At 51.6% G+C, this 20,500-nt stretch overlaps 3 protein-coding genes across 3 annotated transcripts in view; 1 reads left to right on the top strand and 2 right to left on the bottom strand.

Moving 5' to 3' along the window:
* Window positions 1-995: 995 nt before the first annotated feature.
* Window positions 996-20,500, bottom strand: part of COX6A2 (cytochrome c oxidase subunit 6A2) — a 20,588-nt gene continuing 1,083 nt past the window's right edge. Inside the window, exons 2-4 of the mRNA XM_024744414.1 lie at window positions 1,495-1,667; window positions 1,209-1,345; window positions 996-1,125 (exon numbers count right to left, since the gene is read on the bottom strand). Of these exons, the coding sequence (XP_024600182.1) occupies window positions 1,042-1,125; window positions 1,209-1,345; window positions 1,495-1,567 (294 nt within the window). The 5' untranslated portion in view covers window positions 1,568-1,667 and the 3' untranslated portion in view covers window positions 996-1,041. The remainder of the gene's footprint in view (window positions 1,126-1,208; window positions 1,346-1,494; window positions 1,668-20,500) is intronic.
* On the bottom strand, window positions 12,508-15,937 carry LOC112399253 (zinc finger protein 660-like). The gene is given in 2 exon segments (XM_024744328.1): window positions 12,508-15,585; window positions 15,773-15,937. Coding segments are annotated over 2 exon segments (1,602 nt in total). The 3' UTR covers window positions 12,508-14,148.
* Window positions 16,273-20,500, top strand: part of ARMC5 (armadillo repeat containing 5) — a 6,363-nt gene continuing 2,135 nt past the window's right edge. Inside the window, exons 1-4 of the mRNA XM_024744327.1 lie at window positions 16,273-16,769; window positions 18,399-18,506; window positions 18,605-19,391; window positions 20,434-20,491. Of these exons, the coding sequence (XP_024600095.1) occupies window positions 16,295-16,769; window positions 18,399-18,506; window positions 18,605-19,391; window positions 20,434-20,491 (1,428 nt within the window). The 5' untranslated portion in view covers window positions 16,273-16,294. The remainder of the gene's footprint in view (window positions 16,770-18,398; window positions 18,507-18,604; window positions 19,392-20,433; window positions 20,492-20,500) is intronic.

Below are 20,500 nucleotides of genomic sequence, written 5' to 3'. Positions count from 1 at the left end.
ATGAATTCTCATAGGTATAAGAACCGTCACATTAAATGAGGATGTTTATAACACGATTTCCTTGTATGAAAGAGCTCTAATCTAGGGACCTGAATGCTGTGCTAGTAACGGGGGAGGGGCTGCTTGTGGGTACAGAAAATGTTCTCTCTTTCTCAGGTGACTGGGGCCTGTGAGCATCTTTTCTTAATGGTGCCGTGAGTAGTTTTAGGAGAGGAGGGCAAAATAAGTTCTGTGTGTGTGTGTGTGTGTGTGTGTGTGTGTGTGTGTGTGTGTGTGTGTGTTGGCCATGGGTTTCAGCTTAGGCGTCAGGCTCCTTGGTAATGGCAAGTGAATTGACTGTCCTAGGAGGTGAATGAAACGTCCAGACCTTGTCTGAACCAACATCCCCCTTGAATGGGGTCCCCCAAAACTAGGAGAACCAGGCTTCCAGAAAGGGAGCGTCTAATTTCCCCCAACTAATACAGAAGAACCATTAAAGATGGTCATAGAGAATGACCAAAATATTCCAAATCCAGAATTAGGTCATGAAGATCTACACAGAGGGCTGTAGATCCTGTGTTTGAAATCACAATTGTCTCTAGACAGCGGGAAATCACAGAGGCCCTGAATGTGTGTCAGGAAAAGAGTGGTACCTCAGGATCTGCAGCCCTGAGTCTCCACCGGGCCTCCGACGAGCTGCCTGAATTTAAGTCATTTAATCTCTGAGAATCTCAAATTCCTCTTCTGGAGAAGGTGGAACCAAACGTAGACCTTGCTCCCAGAGTTACTGTGAGAAGTCAGTGTATGTTAAAGCCCTTTACAGCCTAGAGCCCTAATTATTAATAGGTGAGAGGGGAGGGGCCATCTCCTACCTGTCCATCGAGACTGTTCCCTCGAGTCCCTCCCAAGTCAAGGTCTCCGGAAGAGCACGTGGAGCGCCCACTGCACTTTGCGCACAAGCCCAGCTCTAGCCATGGACGCCCCGCCCCGTGGTCCCCATGGAGCCCGCGGCCACACACGGCTTCCACACTTTTATTGCGTCTGGGGGCATCGGCCAAGGCCTCAAGGCTTTTCGTAGCCCGTGGGCAGAGGGTTGACACGGGGATTGTGGAAAAGAGTGTGGTTGCCGTCTCCCCAGGAGTAGGGCTGTGGAGAGAGGGAGGGGGAGCGAGGCGTCAGCCTGGGAGTCCCCCGCACCCCCTCGCTCGCGCCCGCGCGGGCCAGTGTACCTTGGAGCGGATCCGGAGGTGATGGTAGGGGATGAACTCTGGGCGCTCGTGGTGGCCCGAGTGGAGCCAGGAGTTGAGGGTGCAGAGGGCCACGCTCGGGAGCGCCAGCGCGAAGGTCAGGAGGCGCCAGGTGCGGGCTGCAGCGGGGAAAGGCAGGGCTGAGAGAGGGACGGACTGGGCGGGAGGGGGAGGCGTCACCAGGACCCTGGAACGTCCCAGAGGCAGGAGTGGGGGACAGATGGACAAGGTCAAGAAGCCACAGGGTCAGGCCCTGGCTGCAACTCACCTCCTGTCCCTCCGTGGTCTCCCTTGGCCGCACTGGCCAAGCCCCGACCCAAGGACCTCAGAGGCAAAGCCATGTCAGGGAGAGAAGCTGGGGAAAACGGCACCGTCCTTTCCTTCTCCTTCACTGAGGCCTCGGTTCCCCTCCCCTCTGTTCCGGCCAGTCACCTGTTGAGTCTGTAACGTAGGTGGCTATTTTTAGGGGGTTTCTATATTTAGAACGAGGCCTGCCTGGAGGTCTTTCTCTCCAGACAGCTGCTGTACTGTGCGTCTTATTTTGGTAAGGGGACATTTAAAATACAATATGCCATTCTTTTTATAGTTGTGGGGAAATATTTTGTTCAATACTGTATTCCCAGTGGCTGGCACACAGTAGGCCTTTAATAAATATTTGTAGAATGAATTGTGTCCTTTTGAATCTCAGGTTTTTTCAGGTGTAAACTGTTTAATAATTTGTACCTTAAATGATCTTTATGAAGTTTAGGTAAAGCAATAGAGGATTGTGCCAGCCTAGAGTCTGGCACGGAACAGGAGCTCAGTATATGTATTAGTCACAGTTCTTTGCAAAGAGCAGAACTCCCTTTAACTAGCTTTAAAAAGATACGCAATTGTGAATCTCAGGTAGCTTGCAGTATCTCTGGTACCGCCAGAAACAAACCATTCTGTGGGCCAGCTGTGCAGAGACAGTTCACACTGCTGGACACTGAGTGCCAAAAACGTCATCAATGCTGCCATGGAAAGTGTCACCAAAATTTAATCAGTAGTCAATCTAAGAAAGACATAGGGACTTCCCTGGTGGTCCAGCGGGTAAGACTCCCTGCTCCCAATGCAGAGGGCCCGGGTTCGACCGCTGGTCGGGGAACTAGATCCCGCATGCATGCTGCCACTAAGAGCCTGCATACCACAACTAAGACCTGGAGCAGCCTAAATAAATAAATTAATAAATAGATTAATTAATTTAAAAAAAAAGAAATGGAAAATTTTATTGGAGGCAACCTGAGGGTTATAACCTGGGAAACAGTCTTTCAGAAAGCTCTGAGGGTTGTTCCACCTGTTAGAGGTCGAGATACAGTTATGTAAGTTTTTGAGACAAAGGGTTACACATCAATGTAACATACTGACAGTTTACATACTCCAACAAGGCATGTAGTGGGTTATTGTGACCCCTTACAGGATTGAGAAAGGAATGTTATCTCCAAGGAATTACCTTGCTGGCACCAGGAGGAAATTGCTATTTTTGGGGGGTGGAGGGGAGCGAGTAGGCATTCCTGTGTCTTCTAAGGGTATCTAGTTAATGTATAAGGCAGATACACAATGCACACTAAAGGGGAGGGGGTAGTGGCTCAAATGGGCCGAGAATTTTATGCTTAAAAATTTCCTTGTCCCGTCTTAAACGTTTTATTTCATCAAAAGCTAGATTCTTCCACCCTCATCCCCTCTTGAAAATGGATTCTTCATGAAACTTGCATCCTTCAGTTGCTCTCTTCTCGATCAAGGAATCACGTGGGCACCAACTGGCCACACCTAGGTCATTGCCTGTGCCATAGCTTCGGGAGAGGCTGGGAAATCTAGTTCTGGCTTCTGCCTTCAGGAGGTTAGGAATTGTATCTTGGAGAAAATGTAGGACGAGTATTCCAAAGATGCTGGACAGCCACAAACTTGACAAGTGTCTACTGCTAAGTATGTTATTTCAGTCTGAACAATCAGGCTACTTGGAGGAAAAAGAAGAAAGAATATGCAGGGCTGTGTGAGCCCTAGAGGCTCTAGAAAACTGCAAGACAGGGCAGGGCTGACGTCTGCCTTGTCCGTAGTTCTGTCCTCAGCACCAGCACAGAACCTGGCATGAAGTGGGTGCTCGAAAAATGTGTATTTAATGAATGTTTGGACCGTGTTGCTCTGGATAACGCTACAGAAACACCTTTTCAGAGCTACAGTCCAACAGGATGCCCCCAGCTTTGATCAAGAGCTGATGTACCTGATATGAATTTAATATATAAAAGAAAAATAAGGGCTTTCCTGGTGGCGCAGTGGTTGAGAATCTGCCTGCCAATGCAGGGGACATGGGTTCGAGCCCTGGTCTGGGAAGATCCCACATGCTGCGGAGCAACTGGGCCCGTGAGCCACAATTACTGAGCCTGCGCGTCTGGGGCCTGTGCTCCACAACAAGAGAGGCCGCGATAGTGAGAGGCCCGCGCACCGTGATGAAGAGCGGCCCCCACTTGCCGCAAATAGAGAAAGCCCCCGCACAGAAACGAAGACCCAACACAGCCAAAAATAAATAAATAAATTAATTTAAAAAAAAAAATAAGTTTTATGTATTTATACCTAATCTAAATATGTGAAAGAAAAATGAGGAAGGTATATTCTCAAGAAGGGTCTCCATACCTGTTCCTCCTGATGGGTCTAAACTGGTTCTACATGTCTTTCTTCAGCTTTTTGTTTTGTTTTGTTCTTAGTAACCTTGTTGAACAGTTAAATGTTATATAGTGTTGCTAAATTATTCCCACGCCCTCACTGAGCTATAACAGAATTCTTCCTACAGTTGCTTTCTCCCAGTTGTATTTTGGAATTGCTGCTGAGAAGATGGGACCTTATTCCAGTTAAAGTTACTTGGCTTCTTTGTCCACACACAGTCCCCTCAAGTCCCCTCCCTACTGAATGATTATGGCTCTTGGAGAAAACAAAAATGAATGGGGTATTTCTACCTGAAAAGGTTCTAGGCGCCCCTCTCTCCACTCAGTTTTGCTGGTCGTCACCAAACAATTCCTTGGGGATTCCCATCCCTTAGCCTCAGCTTGGAAGTTCCCACTGAGCTGGTACTTGGTCGATGGCCTGAGGGTTGCCAGCATCCTCTGTTACTGTTGCCCTCTTGTGGCGCACCTGCCCAAGTACCCCTCCTGCTGAAAATCTGATGAGCCCCTATTGATAAATGTATATACACTGGCATAACCACCAACACAATCAGGGTATAGAACATTTCCATCACCCCTCAAAGTTCTTTCACGCCCCTGTGCAGTCAGCCACTCCCTCTCCCACCCAGCCCCAGATAATCACTGATATCTGCTTTCTGCCCCTATAAATTAGTTTTGCCTATTGTAAATTTTCATCTAAATGTAATTGCATATTATGTATTCTTTCGTGACTGGCTTCTCTTGTCTAACATCATTTTGAGATTCAAAAGGAACAACTTCTCCTCTCTCCTGTCCCTCAAATCTCACAATTTACAGAAGGATTTAGGGAGGTACTAGGCAAAGGTATGTTACTGAAATCCTTATATCCTTGGTATGGACAAGCATAATATTAAGTGATGTCTCAACATCAGTGATTAATAAATTATTTCCCTCGTGTTTTATAAAAATTATTTAAAAATTGTTGTTGGTCTTCCCAACCATGTGCTATTAGCATAAAAAAAAATGTGGAGTTCGATGAGAACTCCAACAGCATAGAAGTGCCTCAGAGCATCACCCATCCCGTTTCCAGGTTTGCTACCTAAGTCCTTTTTTTCTTTTTACTTATTATTCTTATATTTTCATGTGTGCTCTTTTTATTTTTTTAATTTTTGGCTGTGAGGCTTGTGGGATCTTAATTCCCCAATCAGGGATTGAACGGGGGACCTCGGCAGTGAGAGCACGGAGTCCTAACCACTGGACCACCAGGGAATTCCCCTACCCAAGTCCTTGACTCCTCTTTTCCCCTAGCTCTGCACCTCCAACTCAAGTCTCTTCAGGCACCACATCCTTTTTGTTCTACTTCAGAAAGATTTCTCAACTCCATCCTCTCCTCTCTGTTGCCAGTTCTACTGCCTTAAGTGCAAATCCTTGTCATCATTTGCCTGGATTATTGCAAAAGACTCCTTATCAGCCTCCCCTGCTTCCAGTCCCTGCATTCTGGTTTATCATCCATATAATCCACCAGTGATAGTTCTCCCTTAAACCCCAGACTCCAGCATTAAATCTGATGTCACTCCCCTGCTTCAAAGCACCTGTGCCTAAACGCCACCCACAACATGGCCTACAGAAGAGCTCAAATGCTTCAGCACGGACAGCAGAGCTCAGCCTGGCTTTGCCCCACCTCTGCAGCTTTAATCGCCATGGCCTTTCACACCTCTGTGCTTTTGTACTTATTTTACTTCCAACTGCCCAGAATGCCCTTCGCCCTTTCCTGTCGCCTAAACTTGTCCTGCTTATCACGTGAGCCCCAGCTCCATTGAAAGCTTTCCCAAATTCTCCTATCACACTTGGTGTGGTGACTGTTGCAGTGGCATTGAGAAGCATCAGGAACGTCTGGTCACATGTCTGACTCCCCAGTAGACTGAGCTCCGCGAGAGCAGAGGCTCTGGCCTAGTGCCTGACACAGTAGGCCCCCAATAAATGGTAACTGAATCAAGGAACCACTTCCGGCTGCTCAGCTTTGCTTATGCTAAGACTCAGATTCTTTTATCTTTGTTGTCCTCCCAAGTTACAATGTGGACACACTTGGAAAGTTAACCAAAGGGACCATGAAAGTGACCACACCCAATCTAAGTCTTCCCAGTCACTTTGCCTGCCAGTCAATGAGATCATGGTTATTTCTATAGCAATAACAGAGAAAAGCAACTAAAAACAATGCTGTTTACTTGGGTCCAGTGCATTTCATCTACGCATCTGTACTAATGAGATTATCTGTTCTAAGAATTTCCGCACGTTGATTAAACCTCACGACAACTAACCAAGAGAGGGACTATCACCCCATTTTACAGATGAATAAACTGAGGCACCGAAAGGTTTTAACCTTGCCAGTGCTCATCCATACGATAAGTGGCAGAACCAGGACCCAAACGGTCTGGCTCAAGAGAGCTTCCTGCTAATTTCTCTGCTATAATGCCTATCTCATTAGGACAATTTTGAAAAAGAAACTACCTTTCCTCCATAATCCCACCACTTCTAAGAATAATATCATCATGTTTGCATGTTTCTTCAGGCTTTGCCAACATGCCTACATATTCTGACTACTCTATAGTCACAGTTTAGCTACTGAACAAGAGAAAACTACTCCAAGCAGAAGATGAATCTAATTTTGCTTTCGGAAAAGAATTTGTGCATTCTTTTTTCACTTGTGAACATTTTCTGGCTCATTCATATTCTTTCATAAGGATATTTTAACGGCTACATACAATTTTTATTTAAAATCCCACATTTTAGTCATTTCTTTTATTATTGGAATGTCATTACTACAGAAAATGCTGTCATGAGCATGTTCAGGCCACGCACAGAGCTTATTGTTTTTGACTCTCTTGTGTAGAAATCATCCTCAGGGGTGCAGCTGATGCCCTGTGTAAGAAAGGGCCTTTGGCCTTCATAAAGCAGACACTCTTCTGAAAATCTGAATGGCCACAGTTCAATTTGCTCGTGTCTGAGACTGGACCAAGCCTGATGACCGTGGCCCATTCATGGTCTTGGGGGCCCTAGGAAAACCACAGCAGTTCTGGCAATGCTCTCTGAGTCAGCTGGGACACAGTCAGTGCAGTCAGCCCTTGTGACAATTGAAAGTGCCACAGGTTGCCAAAAACTTCGATCTTGTTAGCCACCATAATCCACCACTCTGTCTGTGACTATCACAGCTCTCCCCTCCTTCATTCGCTGTCTAGCCTGGGCTTTCCTTACCTCTTCCTGAGATTATTGTGTCTTTCTTCCAACTGCCTTACATAAGGCTGTCGGATACGTTTCTTACTGTAGGGCAGAGCTTCCTTTTTCCACAGCCTGGGACACATAGAAAATGTTAACAATGATTTGTGCAGCACACTGGGATAAAGGGTTGAGGCTGCTCCCAGCTGGAGGGGCCTGGCCTAGTGCTTCTGGCCATCCCAGGCCCCACCCATCTGTCCTAGGGGTTAAAGCAGTGGTCTCAACCCTGGCTGCACACTAGAATTAACCAGAAGTTTTACAAAATTCTTTTGCCTAGGCTGTACCCCAGAGTAATAACAATAACGTACAGCCAAGGTTGAGAACCTTTGAACTAAAGGGATATCTCAGGTTATCCTCAGTAACCTCCACAGGTTACTCCTTCCTTCGCTGCAGTGTTTCCCTTCTGAGCAATGGGTCCAGGGTATCAACAGACTAAGATCGAGTCCTGAACTTGGGTGTGTGCAGCTCTCAGTAGCTGGCCTCAGTGTCACATGATGATAAAATTTAACTTTACCAAACCGTCTAAGCCTACATGATTGTGTCCGGGCTGGGGGTACACAGTGGCCTAGTGGAGAGCTGAGAAAGCTGAACCTGACGGAAGGCGGGTGCGCAGGGTGGGGTAGCGTGGTGAAGGCAGAACGCAGCGGACACCTTGGGAACAGTAGTAGAGGCCCGGATATTAAGGCGGGAGGGGCTGTGGTTGCTTAAGGGAGTTAATAGAATAACCGGACTCCAGGAAGAGAATGGAAGGTGGAAAGCTGAAAAGGGCAGTGGAGGTGCTCGTCCCGCCCTTTCAACCCCGGATAACACCCGTGTGCTTTCGGGGCTCATGGGGTGCCGCCTCAAACGGGCTCGGCGGAGGCGTGTGTTCAGAAACGCCCCCTGCTCTAGGTGGAGACGGCGGGCCGGGCTGCTGCCCACCGCCAGCTCTTACCCACTGAGACCCCGCACCTGCGTTATCTCCTGCATGACACAACCGAGGTGCAGCCGAGACGGGGCCAGTCGCCCCCACTCTCCGGAGAGGGCCAGACCCCAGTTCCGGGAAAGCCATCCGTGGCGTGGCAGAGGGCCCAATCCCGAGAGGGCTGACACCCGAGGGAAGACTGAGAAAACGCGGCGGCGGCAGCACCTGGCTCGGCTGCGAGAGATGCAGCCAAACCTCCACGGCTGGCAGCCTCCGCGGCGCCTTCTGGGAAATGTAGTCCCCGCAAGGGGCCGAGACCCGGATGCGGAGGGTCCCGGGCATCCTTACTCAACCTCCGGCAGGGGGCGCTCCATCCCCCGCCGCCCTTCTTGCTTCTCCTCCCCAAAACCCGTCCCACCTGTCCCCAGGCCTTCCCAAGATGGGCCGAACCGGTCAGAGCAGTGAGCACACCATAAAGAGCCACCGAGGAACCACATCCCAGTCCCTAACTAGAATGTGAGAGGAAGTAGCCGGCTGGGGCGCCCGGGCGAGCGAGCCCTGGTGGAGGTGACCTGGCCTAACGTGGTGTGGTGGTACCTAAAACCTCTCTCTAAGGAAAGACCGAGAGTGAGGAGCTGGCCTCTGGCAGAGAATTTAAGGGAACGCCCCCAAACTCAGTAATCAAGAGAAGACATTGCAACGCGATATTTCAAAAAATCAAAATGAATGCAAAAAATTCATGGTGAACAAAATATCAAAATATCGAAGATTTAAATAAAGACAGGCATCAACCCTGTATTTTCTCCACCCTGCCTCACTCACCTCACCCTAATCATGGCCCTGGTTCCAATAAAACTTTATTTACAAAAGCAGGTGGCTGGCACAGGTGGTAGCTTTCTGATTTAAAAGTATATATAGGGGGACTTCCCTGGTGGTCCAGTGGTAAGGAATCCACCTTGCAATGCAGGGGACAAGGGTTCGATCCCTGGTCAGGGAACTAAGATCCCGCATGCCGCGGGGCAACTAAGCTCACGTGCCTCAACTAGAGCCTGGGTGCAGCAACTACAGAGCCCATGCGCTCTAGAACCCGCGCAACACAACTAGAGAAGACCTGCGCACTCCAACTAGAGAGAAGCCCACGCACCGTAAGGAAAGATCCCGCATGCCTCGACAAAGATCCCACGTGCCACAACTAAGACCCAACGCAGCCAAAAATAAATCAAATTAAATAAGTAAATAATAAATAAACCTTTAAAAAATATGTACGCATAGATGTATCATTTATCTTGATTGCGAGTATTTTCATGCTCCCTTAACTTTTGCACTAGAGGCTGGTGCCTCGCTCATCTAACCCTAGTGCCCCTCTGCCAAGTCCCCTCAGCTTTGGGAGCCACATATCTGCCCTGGCACCCAGAAGTGGACTACATCTGGAAAGGACCCTGATTTTGGTCTAAGTTCAGCCACCAGCTGCCTGAGTGACCTTGGGCCAGTCAGGCTCCACCTTGCCCTCTGTTGACCCCCAGAGCTGTGTCTTCCCAGAAGGGGCAACTTTTTCTTCACGTGGTGTCATATAAGCTAGAGGAGACTTGGATCATAGCTGCAAACTGGGGATTAGGAAGCTGCTTCATTGCCTCTAACCTGATTCTTGACACCCACAAGGCTGAAGATTAGACACTGCAACACTGCAACAGAAAACCCCCGTGCCTCCTCTACTTTACTGGTCATCAGAAAATAGCAGCAAGAAAGTGGCCCATTTCATTCACACCTTCTAAATCTCATGCAAGGACATTGGAAGAACCTAATATGCAAGGGAATCTAAGAAATGTAGTGTTTAGTTTTCTAACAACTACAGTCCAGAGAGCCTCTTTAGAAGGAAGTGAGAATAGATTCTGGGTGTCAAATGACATCCCAAACTATGGGAAAGCCAAGTTTCAATGCAGGTATAAACCCATGCTGGCAAACATACACCCTACACATAGCAGAATCATAAACTCTTTGAGGGAAAGCTCTGCGAGGGGCCCTGAAAACCATCTCATCCTATCTGCTTATTTTACAGCTGAAGAAACTGAGGTCCAGAGAAAGGAAGTGATTGGGGAGTGGGGGTGGGCAAAGAGTGGTATGAAGACGCTGGCACGGGTGAGCTGGAAGAAGAACCTGCAGAAAACTTCTTGGTGCCCAAAGAGTTTCTAAATTTACAAAGATTGTACTGAGGTTTGAATGTGTTGTGCCTAATTCAGATCCAGGAGGACGCTGGCCATTAAGAGATGTAAGCATTTTTCCAGGTCATGAAAAACAAAGAAATTGTCCTAAAATACTAAAGAATCCTTCCAGATTAAAAGAGACTAAAGAACCATGAAAACTAAATGCAATATGCGCATCTAGTTAGGATTATATCCTGGACCATAATTTTTTTTCTTATGCTATAAAGGCTATTAGTGGAATAATTGGTGAAACTGTAATAAAGTCTGTTCATTAGATGACAGTACTGGATCATTGATAATTTCCTTGTTTTTAGAAAATCCACATTATTTAGGAATAAAGAGAGAGAGAGAGAAGCATTTTGAACTGGCAGGAAATAAGAACAGAAGAAGAAAGAACAGAAAGTGATCCTGAATCCCAGGGAAGAGAACCTGCGAATCACCCAGGCAGTGTGATCAGACCTTCCTCAAGGCGTTCTGCACCTGCCCCATGTGGGATGCTGGGGACTCAACAGGGACAATGCAGAGTCCCTGTCCTCCTGGAATATGTCTAGGGAAGGGAGGGAGGGAGGGACTTTGTCTTGGGGCAGGGGGGGATGCTGTTCCGGCGTCCCCAGTGCACCTCTCAAAGTACCTGGCATGTGGCTTCCCTGGTGGCGCAGTGGTTGAGAGTCCGCCTGCCGATGGCGGGGACACGGGCTCGTGCCCTGGCCTGGGAAGATCCCACATGCCGCGGAGCGGCTAGGCCCGTGAGCCATGGCCGCTGAGCCTGTGCTCCGCAACGGGAGAGGCCACGACAGTGAGAGGCCCGCGTACCGCAAAAAAAAAAAAAAAGCACCTGCCAGCCACTGTTGAGCTTCTGGGTGGGTGGGACTCCAGCTGCCAGCCAGTGGCCACACCCACTGCCCAGCACCAGCCTCTGTACCGCCCACCAGGCTCAGAGGAGGAACCGGGCTCCCAGGACTGGGTGAGATCAGACAGAACTGGATGGAGTCCAAGCACATGTCCAGAAGCCAGGGCCAGCCCAGGGGAGACAGTATTACTGACGCCCCCTCCCTCCGAGCCCACTGGGGCCTTAGCGTTTATGGAGCACCTCCACACCTGCTTGCTTCCCAAAATAGCCCTGCGAGGGGTGTCTGCCGGGGACTGTCTCCCTGAGGCTCAAAGGGCCCAATACTCGGCCCTCTGACCAAGGCACACAGGGGTTTGCCTGGCCTTACTGAACCCGTAAGCTCTGCTCCTACTCCCTGGCACATACAGAAAGGAGCTTCAATATTAGAGGGTGATATCTGGGGTTGGGAAAGCAGGTCCGGTCTGTCAGCTGGGCTGGGGGCTGGGGAGGAAAATGGCTGGTGGGGGGCAGGAAGGGGTGAGGGAAAAGAGAAACTGCCTCCATCGCATGGGTCTTTCTCACCCATGAGAGTGTAGGGTGGGGATGGTCACCCCCAAACGCCTTTCTGTAGCTCTTAGGCAAGTAATTAAAATGAAACTCGCTGAGTCAGGGACACACCAGGGAGCGGTGGGGACTGTCCATGTCCGGGGCAGCCACTACTCAGCCCTGTCAACACGTTGTTGCTGGAAAGCTCCAGTGTTGCTGAATTTTCTGATCCTCTCCCCTCTCTCCTCCCCAAAAACAGCAAACTAGAAATCTAGATTGTGATGTGAAATCTCCTGATTTAAATGTTGGTTCATGGGACTTCCCTGGCGGTCCGGTGGTTAGGACGCCGTACTTTCACCGCTGAGGGCATGGGTTCGATCCCTGATTGGGGAACTGAGATCCCACAAGCCACCGGCAAAAAAAAAAAAAAAAAAAGGTGGCTCAATAGTGTAAACACACACACACACACACACACACACAGAGTGAAGGCCAAAGCAAATATGTCCGCTGCCTCTGGCCTAAGCACTGGCCACGTGCTTGGAGAGGGCCTCTTTCCCAGCTCAGGGCACAGTGAATGCCGGATAAACCCCTGTTGGATTAAGCCCATCCTTCCTGTTTCCAAGGACTGGCCTGCCTCCCTGCTCTGGGCAGGACCTGTCTCTACAACTGAGAGGAGATGGGGCACATGGCTATTTACCTTAATGTGAGAAATTAGCTTCCAGTTGACTGAAAGGGATTTTGCAAACTAATCCTCCTCCCATGCCCACCCCTGCCATGTACCTAACGTCCACTTGCAGTTACAAATTTGCAGAGAACGCAATCCAGCTTTGAGGAAGCTGAGGCCCCAAGGTCACTAGTAAGAGTAAACAGGACCTGATCATAACAACTACTTATTGAATGCCTACTACGGATGCACCTGGCTCAGGCCTCCAACTCAGTCACTGGCTTGTGCTATTTTGAGATGCCACTGATGGGGAATATGCCAGAACCCATCTGTTCATCACAGACCCAGCTTGAGGAGACAAGTGGCATCCATTAGATGTCACCTTCATGAAGCCTCTTAGACTTACTCCAGGTGATGCCCTTTCTCCAGTGCCAGCATCGAGCCTGAGTCCATCTCCTTCACGACACCAAACTACTCCAGGACTGGGGCTGTCTCACTCATTTCTGTAACCTTTGGGAGAAGCTAGGAAGCGCGCTGGCGTGATGTCTGTGGGCCGACACCACCGGTGACAGGGTGACAGACTTGAGGAAGAGCAGGGAACTGAGGACTGCTGAGTCCTTTCCTTGCTGAGTCCTTTCATCATCCCTGTTTTACAGATGAAGAGACTGAAGCTTAGAAGAGGCAGACCTGTCCAAGGTCACGCAGTCACAAAAAGAGAAGCCTGGACACTCTGTGCTAGAAGCTGAGAGAGGAGTTACCTCACATCCCTCCCCTTCGGCCCCTCTTCCCCGTGGATACGGTTCTAGATGCACCAAACCTGGTGAGAGACAAGATTTGGGGACAGGGCACCAGATGCATGAGGCTCATGGTCCCATGGGGTGGGCATTAGGCCTCCCCCAACCTCATAAGGGCTACATTCTGTGCCTCTCCCAGGAACACAGCCAGCTACGGGGGGGAGAGCAGGGCCTCACAGCTTAGACTCTGCTCTGGGCACACATTGTGCAGTGCTTCGGGAAGCCTCCCTCTGGCTCCCATATACTCTAAGTTTTACCAATAGAAACACATTTGTTTACGGAGGCAGCCCGCCCCAGCGCCCTGGCAAAATGACCATGTCTAGTCCCCGGTGTCCGGGCACAAGTGAATCTTCACATTTTCTCCTCTGTTGAGGGATCAGAGAAAAAGCCTGGGGAGCCTGCAAGGGAAAAGGCTAAAGAAGAGGTAGGGGCAGACGACCAACCTCGGGCCTTCTGCCCTTGCCTAGAAATGTCACCGGGCACCCCCCGAACTCAACAGACAGGCCTCCCGGTCCTTTGCTTTGGCCCTGGGCCCCACCAGCTTCACCCTGTAAAGACAGCTCTCTTTCAAAGGGGTCACACACCCCAGAGCTCACCTAATGGTCCCAAATTCAAACTCTGATACTTGTGCTAGAACACAGCCTGCCTTATGGTCCCCTCTGGAGGTGAGGACCTCCCCGACCCCCTCTTCCCCTACTGCGTTCCTCACAGGGGCTTGCCTGGCATTGAGTCCCATTGCTCTGGGCTGACGTAACTGTTGCTCTTGGTGTGATTAGCCCCATCACTCCCTAGGCCTGTGAAGGGACACACCTAGGCCGCCAAAGGTGTTCTGCATCTTAAAGCAGCTGGGCCAGCTCTTGCCATCCCCAAACTCTCCCTCCAGCTGGAATCCCATCTCCAGGGCCTCAGAGAACAGGCCTAAGCCCACTTTTCTGTTCCGATTCCTCCAGCCTGGGGTTCCCTGATTCAGCCCGCTAATCAGCAGCCCTAGAGGAGCAGAAGTGAGGTTTACTGAGAAATGCTGGGCCCCTCAGGCTCCTTGAGGACTGGACTAAAGTCAGAGCTGAAGTCTGGGCTGCAACTTAAGCAAGGGATACTGGCAGGGGCTGTGCCCCTGGAGCGTCCGCTGGTGCTGGCCCAGGTTGGAGCTGCGGGCGAAGGCCTTGCCACACTGCAGGCAGACGTAGGGCTTCTCACCGCTGTGCGCCACCTGGTGGATGAGCAGGTGGGCGCTCCGGCGGAAGCTCTTGCCACACTCGCCGCAAGCATAAGGCTTCTGGCCCGTGTGAGGGTGTTGGTGCAGCAGCAGATGTGAACTGTCTCCAAAACTCTTGCTGCAGCTGGGGCACTTATAGGGCTTCTCGCCTGTGTGCGAGCGTTGGTGTTTAAGGAGCTTGGCGCTGTGGGAGAAGGATTTGTCACATTCTGGGCAGGCATAGGGTCGTTCACCCATGTGAACACGCTGGTGCTTGGTGAACTGGGTGCGCTCACTGAAACCACGACCACACTTAGGACACTTGAAGGGCCGCTCTCCACTGTGGGTGCGCTGGTGCCGTATGCAGTCCGAGATGTTGGTGAAGTTCTCGCCACGCTCACAGCAACTGTAGGGCTTCTCCCCAGTGTGCGATCGCTGGTGCTTGAGCAGAGAAGAGCTGCTCCCAAAGCTGTCACCACACCAGGCACAGCGGTAGGGCTTCTGGCCCGTGTGTGAGCGCTGATGCTGCGCCAGGTTGGAGCTCAGGCTGAAGCGCTTGCCGCAGTCCCCGCAGCGGTAGGGCTTCTCGCCCGTGTGCGTGCGATGGTGCTGGATCAGGTTGGAGCTAACGCTGAAAGTCTTACCACACTCAGCGCAGGTGTAAGGCTTCTCACCCGTGTGCACCCGCTGGTGTTTAACCAGGTCCGAGCTGCGGCCAAAAGCCTCCCCGCACTCCAGACATTTGTGGGGCCGGAGGCCTGAGTGGGAGCGACGGTGTTGGATGAGGTTGGAGCTCAGGCTGAAGCAACGGCCACACTCAGGACAGAGGTACGGTTTCTCTCCAGTGTGTACCCGATGGTACTTAACCAGATCTGAGCCACGTCGGAAACTTTTGCTACACTCCGGGCAGCAGTAGGGCTTGTCGCCCCCATGGCTGCTTTGGTGGTGAATGAGGTTAGGGAGGTAGGCTGAGGACAGTCCACACTCCTGGCACTCGAAAGCTCTGGGGACTGCAGGATAGTTGGTCTTGGCAGGGGCTTCTTCCTCCGCAGGGCCAGAGACTGACCTACGTAGGTACTGCAGGCCCATCATCATTTCCCGGGCGGCCGGCTGCCCCGGCCACACCAGGAAGGGCCGCTTGGGTGGAACAACTCCGCAATCGAAGGCGGACCTCGGGACTCCCTGGGATCCTGACGACCGGTTCCCCCGCTACTCGGCCCCGTCGGAGTCCTCCCTTGCCGTTTCTGGAGCCACCGACTCCACAGCGGTAAGAACGTACCGTTTCCTAGATACCAACCACTGGGCTCACAAGCACAACCACAGCTGGAGACACTCTGGACCCAGTGATTCAGCACCGGAAACGGAAATATCCACCAGCCCGTGCAGTTCTAGGAAGTGGCAGCGAACGGTCTCGGTAGGTTTAACCCTCTCATTCACCTGGCGGAGCAAGTGTTCCCATCTGCAGCCGCTGTCAGGAACTTGATACTTTCCGCTTGGCTCGGGGTTCTCGGTCCGTCAGCGCGGACTTCAGTGCCCCGGCCACCAATGAGGGGCGGCGAAGCGAGCCTGAAGGAAAAGGCTGTTGCTGCCAAGGACACGCTGGGGGCAGAGTAGACAAGTCACCTGGAGCAGCACTGTAGTGAAACTCCATGATCGGATGTCTGGGTTCTCCAGAGGCACCGGCCCACCCGAGTCCCTTGAGAGAGTTTCCCATCCATCCTAAGCTAGGCGTCTTAAGCTCGGCGCGGACTACATATCCCAGCATGCGCCGCACGCGCCTCTGGGGCTCGCACTACGATTAGCTAACCACTACTCTCAACATGCCTTCTGCAACTGTGCAAGCCAGAGCACCGTGATCGAGAACTACAACTTCCGACTCGCATGACAACTGCGGCGGCGCTATTTAAAAAGCGTCAGAGAGGAGGTGCATGGCCACGTCCTGCTCTTCCAGTTCCGCTCCCTAGGATGAGCTGCGAAGAGAAGGGCGGAGCCTTAGGCCTGAGCCAAGATGGCGGCTGCGAAGCTAAGCCCCGCGGACTCGCTCTCATTCTGCCTCGCGCAGCTCACGGAGGCGGCCGGGGAGGGTCTAGGTGGGGGAAAGGACACAGCTACCAACGAGACACCCTTGGGCCGTGCGCTCTTAGCCCTCCGTACGCGCCACGTCAAGGCAGCTGGGGGAATCGAACGCTTCCGGGCACGCGGCGGGCTCCGCCCCCTTCTCGCGGTGCTACGGCGAGCGGCTGCAGCGGGTCCCGCCCCTTCCCAGGCTGGCCCAGGCTCCGCCCCCTCGTCTGTCGAGTCAGCGACTTCTGGCCCCGCCCCTTCTCTGGGCCCCGCCCCCTCTGCTGTGTCGTCATCGACGCCCTCGCCACCAGCGCTCCTGCGCAAGACGCTGGACTTGGCGCTCAGCATCTTAGCCAACTGCTGTACGGAAGGGGAGTGCCGGGCTGAAGTGCGCAGACTCGGAGGCATTATCCCTTTGGGTAAGTGCTCCGCCCCCATTTCCTAGAAGGATTCTACCCACACCTCTGTCTGTGTCTGGGCCTGGGTGGAGTCTTGAGTTCTTTGTGTTGTAGCCTGGAAGATCGTGCTTTCTGACGGCGCAGCGCCCGCAGCTCTCATGATGTCATGACCCGTGACGTCACTGCTCTCTCTATAAATTATACCCTAGCCCTCTTAGATCAGATGCCAATTACCTGAGTATTGGTTGTAGAGCACCTCTCTCGCATCTGGGCTGGTGGAGGCCAAAGGGTTATTTGATGACTCTTTCAAATGATTCTTACTCTCCATTTATGTTCACAGCAGGCACTCAGTGCCTACTGTGTCCAGCCTTGTGCAGGGCTCTGAAATCCCATTTGATGAGCTGGGGGTCAGAAAGTGTAGTGGTTGAAAATGTGGGCTCTGCAGTCACCTAGACCCATCCGAGGCTAGGATTGTAAAATGGAGTAATAGCTACCTCAAAACACTGGAATAGGGAGAAAATGAAATACAAAGATAGAACACAGATATCTAAGTCTGGACTGGGTACTTCTAGTTATTAAAAACTAGCACAGTGAGAACAAATCCTGGGAATTCCCTGGCGTCCAGTAGTTAGGACTCGGCACTTTCACTCCTGGGGCCTGGGTTCTGATCCCTGGTCGGGGAACTAAGATTCCGAAAGCCTTGTGGCACAGCCAGAAAAATAAAGAACAAATTCTAAGCCAATATTTTATAATAACTATAAATGGAGTGTAACCTTTAAAATTTGCGAATCACTGTATTGTACACCTGAAACTTATTTAATACTGTACATTAACTACACTTCAATTTTTTTTTAAAAGAAAAATCCTAACAAAAGATAGCAAGCTTTTCTGTTTACCAGCGAAATTGGCGCCTCCTAGTGGCAATGTTGTGAACACAGTTTATACTTCATTGCCAGCTATGAAATTATGCCTATTTTGATGAAATCTTAATTTTTTTGATAAAATAAAACATTAATGTATTTTAAATTTTCATTGACAAGAGGCCTGGCACATTAATAAGTCCTCAATAAATATAAGTTTTGTTGTTAGTGTATAACCCCCATCATTCATTCACTGTTTTGTATTTTAAATATCTCCTGAATCCATCCACTTCTTTGCCTTCTTCCATCACGTGCCCAGAGACTGTGCTGGGCTGTGCTGGTAGCTGACTTGGGTGAAGCCGTCTTCTCACTATTGCAACAGCCTCCATGTTGCTCCCCCTGCCTTATTCTTTCCCCCTGTAATCCATTCTCCCCATGGCTGCCAGATTTTATCATGTCACTTCCATTCTTAAAACGCTGTGTGGCTCCCAGTCCCCTCACATTCAAGACCTGAGCCCTTGGCCTGATCAAGGCCCTTCATGAAGTCATAGCATAAACACTCGATCTCACCTCTGGGCCTTTGCAAAGGTTACTTCGAAACCTGAAATGCCCTGTAACACTCCCATCCACCATCCTTCTAGCAAATACCTACCTGTCTAACCTTCCAGACCCCACAAGTGTTAGGCCTTTTCTGGAGGCCTTCCCTGACTCTCTCAGGCCACGTTCTTGAGGTGATTAATGAGAGAGACAAGAAGGGGTAGAAACCTCAAGAGGCCAAACCCTCTTGCAGTGACTATTCTTCAGTGTGTGAAGACAGACAGCATCCAGAACCGAACGGCCCGTGCTCTGGGGAACTTAGCCATGGAACCTGAGAGCTGTGGGGACATCCACTCTGCTGGTGAGCAGGCTCTGAGGGTGGAGCCACCCAGGGCTTGGGGGTGGGAGAAGGGCTTGGGTGTCTGTCCTCACTCACCTCCTGTCTTCTTCCCTCTGCAGGTGCTGTTCCCCTGCTTGTTGAGGGCCTGACGGCCTGCCAGGACTCACAGTGCCGCCAGAGTGTGGTTCGTGCCCTCCGCAACCTGGCGGACTCACCCCAGCACCGCCTGGCCCTGGCAAAGCAGGGAGTGGTGCGCCCGCTGGCCGAGCTTCTGGCCGCTGCCCCAGACCCTGCGCTGACCTTGGCCTTAGTCCGTGCCCTCCTGGAGCTGAGTCGAGGCTGCTCCCGGGCCTGTGCTGAGCAGCTAAGTCTGGGTGGAGGACTAGGCCCACTGGTCAGCCTGGCCTCCCACCCCAAAAGAGCAGTGCGTGAGGCAGCCATCCTGATCCTTGCCAATCTGTGCGCCCAGGGCCTGGTAAGGCCTGCGCTGGGCAACGCTGGTGCTGTGGAGGTGCTACTAGGTGAACTCCGGCGGCGCCGGGACCCCAGCGGGGCTAGCCCAGCCTCCCAGCAGCCCCTGGTGCGGGCCGTGTGTCTGCTGTGCCGGGAGGCTATCAACCGGGCCCGACTGCGGGATGCTGGTGGTTTGGAGCTGCTGATGGGCCTGCTGCGGGATCCTCGCGCCAGCGCCTGGCACCCTCGTGTTGTGGCAGCCCTCGTGGGCTTCCTCTATGATACTGGGGCCCTGGGCCGGCTGCAGGCTCTGGGACTTGTACCTCTCCTGGCTGGGCAACTGTGTGGGGAGGCTGGTGATGAGGAAGAAGAGGGAAGAGAAGCTGCTTCCTGGGACTTCCCTGAGGAGAGGACTCCTGAGCGGGCAGAGGCCGGAAGCTTCCAAAGCCTCAGGTGAGTTCCCACCTGATGCTGTGAGGTAGAGTCTCTTCACTACCCTCACTCTCCGCCCGTTCTGTCTCGGTAAGACTTTTATTGACTCTGATTCCTAATTCCTTGTTCTCCCTGAACATGACCACTTTCCAGTCCGCATTAAATACACCTCTTTTCCCTTGGGGCCACGTTTGACCTTGGCTCCACCCCAGCACCTCTGAACTTTGGGGCCCAGACAGGTTCCCTGGAAGGTAGTATGTGCACTGGTTCTGATGATACGTTCTGGCATCTAAGTTCTTATTCTGCTACCACCACCTACAAGCTGAGTCATCTCAGGAAAGTTAATTAACTTCTCTGAGCATTGGATTCCTTGTTAGTAGAACGAAGGCTAATACATACCTACCCCATAGAGTTGTAAAGATCAAATGAGGGCACTTTACACCTTACCTGGCACTAAGCAGCGCTCAGTAAACGTCAGCCTCTGTGAACTCCTGACCTCATTTCCCACTGCTTTCCTGGTGCCCACTATACTCTTACACACGGGCCTTCTAGCTAGTTTTTGGACCTGGCAGATAAGTACCATATCAGGGCCTCTTTGGTTATTGTTCCCTGTGGCTAGGGCACTCTTCCTCCAAGATGCCTTGATTAGATCTCACCCTCATCAGCACCCAATTTAAAGATGTCAGCTCTCCCCTCCCTGGGCTCTTCTCTGTTCCCTTTTACTTTGCTCCGTATGCATCACTTCACACCACACTCACTGCACACTAGCATACCTCGTGGTTTCTTATTTTGTTATCTGTTTCTCCTCACTAGAATAGAGAGTCTAGGAGGCAGGACCTTTTGCTCGCTGCTTCTCCCCAGCACCTGAAACGGGGCTTAGCACACAGCAGGCATCAGTGATTGCTGAATGAGCTGGGGTTTGCCCCTACCTCCCTTTTTCCCTGTCCCCCGCTCGGGCCCACCCTCTCTCCTGGCCTCTGTCACCTCTTTTTGCACAACCGATCTTTTGGCCCTGCCCCCTCCCCTCGGCTCTGGGTTCCATTCCCTCTTTCTCCCTCGGCAGGTCCTGGCTGATCTCCGAGGGCTATGCTGCGGGCCCGGGCGACATCTCTCCCGACTGGTCCCCGGGG

Source organism: Neophocaena asiaeorientalis, unplaced genomic scaffold (assembly GCF_003031525.2).
Source record: "Neophocaena asiaeorientalis asiaeorientalis breed wild unplaced genomic scaffold, Neophocaena_asiaeorientalis_V1.1 scaffold91, whole genome shotgun sequence".
NCBI classification, from domain to species: Eukaryota; Metazoa; Chordata; class Mammalia; order Artiodactyla; family Phocoenidae; genus Neophocaena; species Neophocaena asiaeorientalis.
The sequence above is the reverse complement of the archived record's forward strand: the minus strand, read 5'-3'. Positions and strand labels throughout refer to the sequence as shown.